Source organism: Astyanax mexicanus, chromosome 24 (assembly GCF_023375975.1).
Source record: "Astyanax mexicanus isolate ESR-SI-001 chromosome 24, AstMex3_surface, whole genome shotgun sequence".
Lineage (NCBI taxonomy): Eukaryota > Metazoa > Chordata > Actinopteri > Characiformes > Acestrorhamphidae > Astyanax > Astyanax mexicanus.
The window spans coordinates 15,507,569-15,520,261 of NC_064431.1; the positions used below are offsets into that span (position 1 = coordinate 15,507,569).

At 36.8% G+C, this 12,693-nt stretch overlaps 1 protein-coding gene across 1 annotated transcript; it reads right to left on the bottom strand.

Moving 5' to 3' along the window:
• Nucleotides 1-7,251: 7,251 nt before the first annotated feature.
• hoxc12b (homeobox C12b) lies at nt 7,252-11,329 on the bottom strand. The gene is made up of 2 exons (XM_049471900.1): nt 10,689-11,329; nt 7,252-9,540 (listed from the first exon to the last, which is right to left on the bottom strand). Exons 1-2 carry the CDS (start codon nt 11,302-11,304, stop codon nt 9,302-9,304), a joined length of 855 nt encoding a protein of 284 aa, XP_049327857.1. The 5' UTR covers nt 11,305-11,329; the 3' UTR covers nt 7,252-9,301.
• Nucleotides 11,330-12,693: the final 1,364 nt, after the last annotated feature.

Here is a 12,693-nt window from a genome sequence, read left to right on the forward strand (position 1 = left end):
CTGGCTCTGATTGGCTACCACCTCTGTCCCGCATAACTCGCCACCTGATTGGCTGAGCCCAGACCTCTTTTTTTTCTCAGGCTGAAGCCCATGGAAACGCGCATGCGCAGTTTATCGCTGTAGAACAAAGAGAAACTCCTAAAATAAACCGTTAAAGTTGATAATATTTTTTTCTAAAAGCAGTGCTCGGATATGAGGATTACTGGAGACTGGACTGATGGATGTTGTGATGTTTGGAGGGGTTCTGAAGCCCGGACTCTGAGGTACGCGCTGATATGCTCTGTTTGTGTGTGAGGAGTGTCCTGTAGTAACCCCAGGCGGATCAAAGAGCGTGTTCACAGACCGAACCGTCTAACGCACTCTTATTCAGGAACCGTACATCCGACAGTAAAACGGTTAGCAGCTCCGTAATCCTGAGAGTCAGCAGGCTGTCATTGATATATTGAGCCTGTAATTATTCATAAACACAGCCAGATATTAATTATTATATTTATCTGGCCCGCCGTCGGGCCAGGGCGTGTTAAGAGCGTGTCAAGTTCAACAGGTGTTACACCGAGAACTGTCACCTGTTTAGACCTGGAGTCACAGATCTCTATAGGTCACAGTTCATGGTGAAACACCTGTTACTACTCACTAGCCTGGGCAGGGGTCCGCTCGAATTACTGTTATTATATCATTATATAGTAACGCACTGCTTTTAATCACCAGTAACGTCAACGGCGTTGTAACGACAGGAAAAGTAATTAATTATTTTATCCCGTTACTGACAAAATTACGTCGTTACCTAACGCCGTTACTTATAACGCTGTTATTCCCAACACTGATAATTATAGAACTAAGTGCACCAAGCTGCTCAGTGAAAAGGAGAATGTAAAAAAGGGGTTGAAGTGGCCAATCATTGTAGCTAACATGCGTTAGCCTTATAGCACGCGAACAATACTTTAATTAGCCAGCTAGACCGACTCTGATCTGGCGTTACTCACCGGGGTCTCTAATGCGGTGCACGCTAACGCGGTGTAAGCATTATAGCACGCTAACGCTGTGTTAGCATTACAGCACGCTAACGCTGTGTTAGCATTACAGCACGCTAACGCTGTGTTAGCATTACAGCACGCTAACGCGGTGTTAGCATTACGGCACGCTAAAAATAAGTTGATTAAGCCAGCTAGACCGACTCTGGTCTACTCACCGGGGTCGCTAATGCGGTGTTAGCATGACGGCCCAGCCCGGTTTGTACGCGCCCAGTGCCGGATTAGCCACCCGGGTGGTTAGCCTACGTGCTAGCTAGCTACATTTGCCCTTTCTTTCGGTTTGATGCTTGCCTATAGCTGCAGGCCAACATAGTTCACTGAAGCACCGTGTTTCTAAAACGAACTTAAACTACACAGATAACGCACAACTGTAAATATCTCAAAAATAATCTGTGCTCTTACCCATGCAGTCCATGCTCGCTGCCTTCCAAAAGTTCTTCATCAGTGGAGATAAGTACTTGTATCAGTGCCTCGTGGTCTCCCAAGCAGCCTTAAAATATTTAGTTAGGCGTAACAAAATCTTAACATAATACACACTAAAACTATTGGGTTGTACTTATTTTTGTAATTAAGCAAAGTTCGAAAAGTATAATTTTAGGTAAAATCTTCTCATTATAATGAGCAAACATCACTGGGCTCAAATCATGTTGATTTTACTCAAATATTCATGCAATATTTCTCCAAATTTCTAAACAAAATAAACACACAAAATATTGGGTTGTACATACTGTTTTAATTAAGCATAGTTCAAAAAGTATAATTTTAGGTAAAATCTTCTCATATTAATGAGCAAAGTTTACTGGGCTCAAGAATCGTTTTTTGCAGTGTATATGTTATATGATTTCTGATTTCTATTTATTCATTGTATAATCACGTATTTGTATATAAGCTCGATAGCTTTTATCAAAAACAATTGGTATAACTGGCCTTTTTTATAATGAAATGAACTACACCTTCCTGCAATTGGCTCCAACAAACTAATGGACAAAAACAGGCAGCAATGTGTGCTTTTCTCCTCGTGGTATCTGATATATAAAACAGATTTATGAGAGAGGAAATAGTACCTGCATTTTCTTACCGAATATCCGTTTTTGTTTCCTACCGCATTCTGTCGCGCTAAGCATTAGGCCCTAATTGAGTCTCGACTTTATGACGTTTAATTTCCTTCTCGACTCAGGACTCGGTTTCTCTCAGGTCAGGGGAGACTGAGTGCGTTTGAAGTTGGCGTTCCGATCACTTTAAATATATGACATCTTCTTTTCTTATTGTAAAACAATTTCGTCTTTCCAACACGCGCCCCCGGTGCCCTCCCCCGCGCGTCTCTCTCCATCTATCCGTGCTGTAACTCTTCCTTCAGACCCGCAAGACATTAAAGATAAAACACAGCCGACTGAGACTTATCAAAAACTTGGGACTGGACTCCTCAGGCCATCTCCTCACTCAATGGGGTTCCTCCAAACCACAGTCCCTTGGAAAGCGCTCACTAACTTGACCTTCAATTTGTGGGGGTTCCCGCCCACACCGAAACACCAGGGATCTTGATCTTTCCCTCCAACTCGGGCTAAACAACACTGCATTCAGGCCATGTATTTAGTTTATTTTATGTATTTAAACCTCTCAGCCAGGGACGTTGGATTATGCGATTAACACCCAAAATAACACCCCCAAAATTTGCCTAAACGTTCACTTTCCTGGTGAATCTTTACTTTCTTTGGAAGGCCATGGGAAAAAATCCAAGCCATTTTGGGGTATTTCTATTAGTCTATTCATCATGAAATTTTCACACAATGTGAAGAACAACCAGAATTAAATAATGTCAACAAGTGAAAAATAAAAAATGGAAAACAAGTTTGTGTGACAGCGACAATGTTTGCATCACGCTAAATACTCTTTTACAAAAAAAAGAATAAATTCCTTAAATTAAGTTGAAACATTAGTTGAACAGTTGGTTAAAGTGATTTTGATCATCATAGTACACAAAATAATGATATTAGATGCATTATACTATAAGGTGTATGCACGATGTGGATATGTGCACCACGTATTCCATATCGTATCAAGACATATTTGAGAACGTATTAAAAGATAAATAAAAATATACTGAAAGAAATTTAATATATACTTATTTATTTTTGTGAAAACCTGTGTCACATCGAATAACTATTAAGATAGTGTTACTTACACATAAACCCCTACACAACACTGAACCAGTTGTTGCACCACTTTTTTTCATAAATACTTTGTTTAATGCTCTTACTATTATAAAAAAATAATTTGTGTTTGTTGGTCTTTAACTGAATGCATTATACAGTCTTCTGTTTTTTGCCTAATGTTTGCTATATAATGTTTTACGTAATCTTGACTGAATCAACTGTATACAACAATCACAATACATATTCGAAAACAATATCTGCAATAATCACTGACGGGCAACACCCTAGTATCTTCAAAACCACCGCCGTAGAGGAGAAGTAACAACCCATAAGCTATTTTTTCAGGGTATTTGTATCACACAATTCTGCAATTCTGCGTGATGTAGACATACACGTATTTCAGAAAACGCAAAATAATTAGCTTTCTTTAATTGTAAAAAAAAAGGTTTTATTCACGCATATAACAATTTTGACTGAATATGTGTACAATAACTAGACTAAGTTTAGCATACGGTGGTGACGCCGCATGTAATGAATGGGCTCATGTCTATTTAACAATAACAAATTATTTGGACACTTACAGCACCAAAATTCTTTTTTTTTTGGGAAATATACCGTCACTGTCCGGCAAAATAAAAAACATGACCTGAATTTGTCGATTTTTACTTTTTGGCAGTTGCTCTTTACAAAGTGTCAAATATCAGGATAAACGTAGCGATAGATGTGCTCTAACATAACTTGAATACAATATTTTACACTGACTTACAATAAAATTTAAGTTTTCCTCTTCCTGTAAAATTGCTGTTTTTAGGATATGGGGTTGTTGCGTGACAATATGTACTTTTTAAGCTTTCATCGACTAAAAGCAATAAATAGCAGTTTGTAAACAGGTATAAAAATAACGGTACTTCTCCATGGAGACCTTTATGCCCAGTCCTCCAATGAAAAAATATATAGACCTGTTTACATTCAGTTAAACTCGTTAATATAGACACGTGCACTGTTCATAGTCCGGCATTAACAAGAAGAACACAATGTGCATCACATATTAAACCATGGGGACTCCCTTTCACACACACACACACACACACACGCACACGCACGCACGCGCGCACGCACTTACAAACTAAAAAGTAAATTGATTAGAATTTTTTTTAACATTTTACTCTAATATGGCCCGTTTTAAAACAGCCTGAGTATTTAATTGATTATAATAATCTCCACCTTCGTTTAGCGCTTAATAAACACACGCATACATACAAGCAAACACACACACACACACACATACACAATACATATATATACACAGTGAGTACTAAATGATCAAATTTAATGATTGATACGTTTAGAAAACTGTTGTATTTTATTAGCCCTTTAGTCTGAGTTCTTTAATTGTGTACGTTTTTTAATAGTATAAATTGCACGACAGTGATCTTTTTGTCTATTAGCACAAAAATAACATCCCTTTTGTCGTATAATACAGTATTACAGTTAAGTTATTTTAACTCCAATTTTAAATTGAAATAAATGGTAAAATACAACTGAATCCAAAAACTTGAACAGATAATTGCTGCACTATTCCCCAACTTCCTTTGTTGGAAAACAAGCATTTTTAAATGAGTTGTACGTGGTAAGCGGTTAAATTGATTTAAACGTCACGTGTGCTCAATACTGCCCAGAAAACAACTAAAACTGAAAGAAAATAATTGTATCGATATATTGTAATGTGGAAGTAATTTGCAATCTTCTGCTTAAATTTAATATTACGCAATATTTATTTCAGTGCACACGTTTCCCACATTGTTTATCGTCTAAATTATTTAATACATTGATTTAACATGTGTTGCATTCTTTTGAAGTCCTCGTAATAAACTTTAAAAATGTCTATTGAGAGAAACAATTAAATTATGCAACAACAGCAACAGGAAAACACCAAGACAAACAATATAAAGGCAAATTAATTTAAAAGACAAAAAGATAAAAAGAAACACAAATTTGAATTTTTCCTTACAACACAAACAAGTACTATAGCAACCTGTCACACAAACACACATGCACAAACAAATCATTTTCTATTAATATTGTTCTGGAATAACACGTCATGTCTTGCAAACGTTTAAAAAAACAAGAAAGTCGCTACTGATTGTGTAAGTGTCTTTGTTTGAAGTTATAAAACACAAAATCACGTCTGTTTAACATCTGAAATGGCTAAAATACTAGGTTCTGAACTATGTTCTGATCAAGAAAACCAACCAATGTGGAAAACACAAACAAAGTGATATTTATCAATTTATATCCTTCTTTACGGCCTCAGGAATATATTTATTTTCCTCTCCTTTCACATTTCCCTCCCCCAATCTTTGTTCTCCCCTCCTCACTGCCACATTCAAGGTCTGCGTCAACGGCACAGATCAATGACCACAGACACCCCGCTATAAAGTGACCAAAGTCTGTCTCAAAGTCAAAACCGCGACATACGTGACGCATTTAGGACGCATACCAAAGACCAGACGTGAGACTAAGCAAAACAAAGAGTTTAATATTTTTTTTCTTAAACACAGAATATAAGGATTTTTATTCAAAATTAATTGCAATATGAAAATATTATAAATTATAAATATATATAAAATATATATATATAAAATATATATATATATATATATATATATATATATATATATATATATATATATATATATATATATATATATATATATATATATATATATATTCTACGTTATTTCTGTGGAATAGTATTAATAATCGTTATATGCCTTGTGACCACAAAGCTTAACAACAATAAACAATATACAGTTGTGAGTTGTGAGCGGGTACAGATAGTTTCTATTTTTCGAAATGCCTCTTTAAATTAATGAATTATATTGTACCTGATTGTAATTTATTGATTTTATACTTAATATTTAAGTTTCGATTTTATATTAACAACTAACATTTCTCCTCCGCTTCCAGTGTTGATTGAGGACTAGAAGCTATGTGAGTAACAGGCATTGATCATTACATACAAGTTTTTCCTTTAATTTGACAAAGACGGATAACATCAAAAAACACATTCTGCAGTAAAGTGCAAAATGTCTTCACTTAAGCACTCGTGAAAATTGTGATGTAACTTTGTGTAGCACCGTAGACAAAACTTTCAGAAACACAAAATCTGTGGCCAGTAAGAGGGTTTACTTGTAACGCTCTATATAACAGCAGAATTAACACAACTACATATACAGTCAGTGTTCAGTGAGTGTGTCTACCTGTATTTTAATCTACATAACATTACAATAATCCAAATAAACATAAAGCCAGTGGTCACTGAGAGTGTCTACCTGTAATTAACTCAACATAACATTTGAAAAAAGAATTAACACAAAGTTAGTGGTCAGTGGGAGTGTCTTAAAGTGGCTGTGCATAAGCTAATAAACTGAAATAAACACAAAGTCAAGGTGGACAGTGCTCGGAATGTGCTGTTTGCCAGTAACGTTACTGAGACGTTGGTTAGAAGAACACAGATAAACATATATTCGGTTGCTGATCCTGTAAGAAACGGCATGCATCTATATACTCGCGCCTCATTAGAAGTAACAGAAGCACTAGCTATGAAATCACAATGCATTGTTTTGTGTGTATTTGCATTGTTTTGTATGTGTTTTTGTTTTTATGTATAGCCATTTCCCACATAAACAGCTTTACAGACCAACGCCTTGGTCCAGAAGTTATGCACAGCACGCTATAAGCTTGTTCCTGTTCTTGTAGAACCAAACATTTTGAGTTAATAGAACGTGCAGTGCAAAAAGATTTTCATTGGCAGATATGTTATTTTATTGCATTCTTTTTGTAGTCTTGTAAAAGCATTGCTTTTTCTTTCCAAATCATATAAAATTAAGTATAAGACGATTTTACGTCATAGTTTAGCATGCCACTACCTGATGAACGGATTTGTTTGAATTATGAGGCAATCACTGCAATGCTTAGAAGTAAGGGTTAAAAAAAGCATGTGTGTGGATGTTTTTATCAAACAAAAAATTCAGGAATATCAAAGAAACAACCACAAATACGCATTAAGCAGACTTTAATAAACAGCACTTTACATTGATACACTAACTGTACTATAACTCGTATTGATTGGTCAAATAAACGACTTCACATACACGAACGAAAAAGAGAAAAAGACGTCACATTAATCATTCAAAGAGTACATATTTCATAGCAACGAATATCACAGTTTTGAATTTTACGGGTAAGTCATACAAACAACTTGGGTGAAAACAAAAAAGCGCAGCAGAACAATAAAATAAAAAATACATGCATATAATACACTAGACAAGTTTGCTTTTCTACTGTTTGAATAACGATTTAGCCTGTGCATTCATCTATATTTATTTTTTACAAAATACAAATGATGAATTGCAATAAACAATCTCAAGCGTCAGATCTCAATTCACAAAATGAGAGAATACGTCGCTGCTTACCAGGACCTCTTGATCGAGGCGATTAAGATTAATACATTCTCCAGATATGCCATATATATCCCATCACTTTAAATTATATTGAAATAAAACAACTATTGTTAATTGTTATCCATGGGAAATGCAGAATTCAAGGTCCTAAGGTCATTTCGTGCGTTTATTCTTGAAATGTATTGTTATATATTTACGTGTCGTATCAGTAATATTTTAGGAATTTGTCTGAAATAAATGTACAAATGTTAATCAATCAATACAATAAATCAAATCAACCAATAAAAATATTTTTTAAAAGATTAACCTTCAATCCAATATGTATGTGTACAATAATGCGTGGAGGCTTTGGGCACCTAGGCACATTATTAAAACATATGTGTACAGTACTACGTGGAGGTTTTGTGCACCTAATCACATTAGAACATGAGTTTCACAAAAACAGAAAAGTTGAGATCTTATAAACTTTTTTTTTTTCAGATTTCTCCTGGATGCCCCATACAGCGGCCCAGTGGATGTGTTCAGTTCCATTGCCAATTCACCTGATTTAAAACCAGTAAGCACTGATCTATCAAGGCAAGTGTTAGGATAATAATTATAAATAATAAATATGTAAACGTGTGAAGAACTTTGGAGATGTTTCAATAAAGACAGTAATGTAAAACCAGTAGTTATGGGTGAGTTTTAATGTATTTGTTCTAACATTATTGTTATATATATATATATATTGTTAATATATACTTCTCCATTTCAGATTTTCTCAGGTGCCTAAAACATTTGTACAGAACTGCATATATATCCTGTCGCATAGTCCTGTCGCATAGTATTGCAATGACTGTTAATAAATTGCAAACATAACCGAGCACTAATTCACATCCAAACGACCTGAATCTGCTGACCAGCACTGCTTACCAGAATAGCAGCAGGGACTTGTGCCTGGTTGGTGACTGTAGTTCTACATTCACTTTTCCTAAAAAGGCACCTAGAGTAATCCACAGACCCTCTTATCCTACCTGGGCATTTCCTAAAATAATTGTGGTAAGTTCAACGATACATAGCGTGTGCGAAATTAAGCCGTTAATTGTCCAGTGGTGCATTTATCATTCACTGTAAACCTCCCTTTGGAGTATAAAGAATAAGCACGAAGCATAAGCACCTGCACGTTTTGTTGGTTCTATTTGTTGATCGTTTTTTAAAATCAATAATCAATTTTAATTCAAATATACTTATGTGATGAATAAAAGTGTTCCCTGTGGTAGGGATTGGGAAAACGTGTGTGTGGGGGGGTTTGGACGAATATGGCCTGTTATTTTATGCTATGTGTGTGTGAGCGTGTGTGTGTATTTTTAAATGACCTAATAAACTGTTTAGATTGCATGCCAGATTTCTACTCTGAACAGACCTGCATCTGCAGTAGCTTTCAATCAGGCCCATATACCCCATCATATTAGTCCTCTAGCTTATTTGGTCGCTTGCTTGTAAAGTAAATGTACAGTCACTCTCAAGTTTCCAGTGTGCTAAACGTGAGTTGTTGCTCAAAGCGAAATGGATTTATCACTTCTAACAGCCTATTCGAGGAAAACCTACACAAATCACTTGCCCCTGCCCTGAAATATACAGGTTTGGTAAATTTCCTCTCCCGGTTTTACCCCTAAAAGAAAGAGAGAGCTTGTTCTCGCATCAACAGTCTTTTCTTCTTCATGCGGCGATTCTGGAACCAGATCTTCACTTGTTGGTCCGATAGATTGAGCCGGTCGGAGAGTTCCCTTCTGCGCTGCCTGGTGATGAACTCGTTGAGCATGAACTCGCTCTCCAGCTCTGCCAGCTGAAGTTTGGAGTAGGGCTTGCGCTTCTTTCGGGTCCGCGTATGCATAGGGTACCATGGAGCACCTGACAACAGATCGAAATAGTGAGCAAAGAGGGTGCATTTATTGAGATAACTCAATATAAACTTAATATTTACTCAATGCGGGTTTTTTTTCTGCAACTGGCCTACATTTTTAAACGAGTGTAAAGCAGGATTCTGTGATAGCATATAGGTGTGATAGGCTCAATATAACCATATTTGGTTCTAAACAAAATATTCTACCAATTACAAAAATATATATAATTACATTTTTAACATCCTTAATTTAATGTATTCAATGGTTTTCCATAATCACACATCTCTCGCATTTCTAAAGGAAACCATTTTATTTTTCTTCACAGTGAGGGACAACACTTGTGGCCCCATCAGGTGCAGCTTTGAAAAATGGACGCAAATGGTGTTTTAAGCTCTTGGAAAGTTTATCACATATAATATATATCGTGAATCTGCACTAATGGCAAATTCTCATTAACAAGCAAGTTCAATCTCAAGTATTTTCTTTAAAGAAAGGCTAGTCTGCACTTGGCCTTGCTCTTACCTTTTAGACATCTCTCAACGCGCGTTGACACAAACTAAATTCTTAGTCTTATCACTGCCACTTGATACAGGTATATCACACCACAGCTTGTGGGTCTGGCAGTCTCAGTTTTAAGGGCGTGCACACGGTCATGAGTAGTTTTGGTACCAATGCTTTGTTTTTAGTTGCACTTCTGTTTAATATCTAGTACACACATTTGTCCACTGTTTGTCCTTGAGAGCTCAACTCTTTTGACTTATGACTAAAGGGAAAACAGATATTTTAGAAATACAACACAAGCTTTGCCTCCCTCATTTTCTTTCACCACACAATATATTGTTTTATAGTGCAATAAGCGTTTACGGTTCTAAGGGCTAGAGGTAAATGCTTTTCTAATGCCTCCCCTAGTGGTGTCTAACTCAACGTGCAACTATGTTCTCCCAGTTGCACCGTTCGTATTCAACTTCAACAGATGTTGGGGACCTGCTATAACTTGTATCTTTAAATCTGAGAGCAGACTTCTTCTGACTAAAAGTGTTGGACATGTTTTAGCCTGTATCTGTAATTATGAATGCAACGTTCTACTAATTGCCTATAATATGGTAAGTAAACAATTAGGTTGCAGTAAATAAAAGGCTAAAGCCCTGAACTCACCTCCTCCCGAAGCTATGCTGCTATGCTGGTTGCCAGGGGATGTTAATGAATGCACCATGTTGGTGGTGCACGGTGCTTTGCCTCCCTCGTTAGGTGGCGAGCCAGAGTCCGATTCCATGGAGTGACAGGACGGAGGGTCTTGGGTCAAATGCTCTGCAGAAGGTCCGTAGTCGTACTTTGTATATATTCTCGCTGTTCCCATCATGCTGGAACTGTGCAGTCCGTGCTCTGGAGCTATTGAGTCATCATTTCTTGCCCTCTCATCTCGCTTATCGATGCAGTTTTCTCGGTTGACACCACCTCCACCACCGGCACCGCCACCAGCACCACTGTAATAGCATTTGCTTTCGTCTTGCCGTGTAATCTCACATGCTCGGTTGAATGTGGGATTTAGGGACACGGGATTGCTAAAGAACGACTGAGTGTATCCGTTGCAGGGCTCCGACTGAGTCCAGGGGAGGGAGCAAACATTGTCCCTTCTTGGGTAAGGGAGGGTAGGTAGACCCGCCAGTTGTCCACCAGAAGCTCGGAAGTTGGGGAGGTAAAACGTGTCTCCGGTGTGGATGTTTACCAAAGGTCCCACAAACCCGGTATTGAGGAGGTTATGCTCGCCCATTTCGGCGGGCCCGAGCAAAAGCTTCTAGTTTATAGCAATCTGACATTTAACGTAGTTAAGGCCAGCGGAGCAGCCCATTGGCTGGATCCAAGTCACGTGCACCGATGAGCTCGAGGTACCGAGGGTGCCACCCACCTCAACACCCACCCACCCCTCTCCAATCCTGACCAAACCAAACATTAACTTCTGTCTTACGGGTTTTATAAGCTTTAAAACCACTATAAAGGGTTGGATTGAAGCCTGTATCCTGGCACAAATATTCAGCTATGTCAACATCACTTACACCTGTGTTTGTCCACCAAAACACAGATCTTCTTAACTGTAATGCTTTGGATGAACTCGCAAATAAATTGAATGTCACGTAAATCTAAGAAGACTCCGTTTACAGGCCAGTTTGAGCTATAGACAGATGCACAAAGCTACAGTCCTGTAATTGTGTAATGCTGTAATTTAAAAGAGAGGAGTGGCTCAATAAAAATAATAAAGATTCTTATGTTTAAGAATTCCAGCTTCTATTTCTTCATTTCCACTGATATTTCGCACCTACAGTCTATACCTTCAGCAGATATCCAATAAAATCAGCAACAAAGAGGAAACTGGTTATAAAAGAGCTCCCTACACTTGTATATGGATTTTACGAGTTTCTAAATGAATAGCAAAAAAACGAATTGATCTTAATAAACTATATTGTGCAACAAAATAAGAGATGATATTTTGGGGTATTTTAGCTTGCTTTCCAAAAGAATGTGAAATAAAACTGGTATAGTATATTTAATTAAAACCTCAAATATATATTTGTATAATGTTGATTTTAAAAACAAAAGCAAGAACGATGCAACACTTTGTTCAAATAAATAAGGCATACTTGAAATGTTTTGATATAAAACAGCTTTAAGTTGCACCTGATTTTGGAAGTTATGGTGGGTTTCTGTTGGCGACGAAAGAAACGCTTATTTATAAAATGCTTTTCCCTGAAATATAGCGCATATTTACGCATACAGTATCTGTGAAAATTTGAATGAAAAACATTTCGCAGCAAGTATTTATGTACTAAGCTAAACTAATAAATACAATATACAAATAATATTTATTCCAAAGGTAGAGGTTTAATCAGTGTGTTCATTAAACATTTCTTAGTTAATTATTATTTACATCCAACAAGTGGTTTGCAAAATCAGTGCTTAATTATTTTAAATCAGTTGAGCTGTTGATGGAATTCAACACATTTAAGGGAGCGCTGGATGTGGGCGTCCAGAAGAAATCTCGCTTTGTTCTTCAAACTAAAGATCTCAGTCCTTTCTTCAGAATGAGAAATTCTTGTTACTTTTTAACGTGATTATTTATCTATTCTAATATGATCTTGTGTTTTTACAGTAAAACTCTCATATT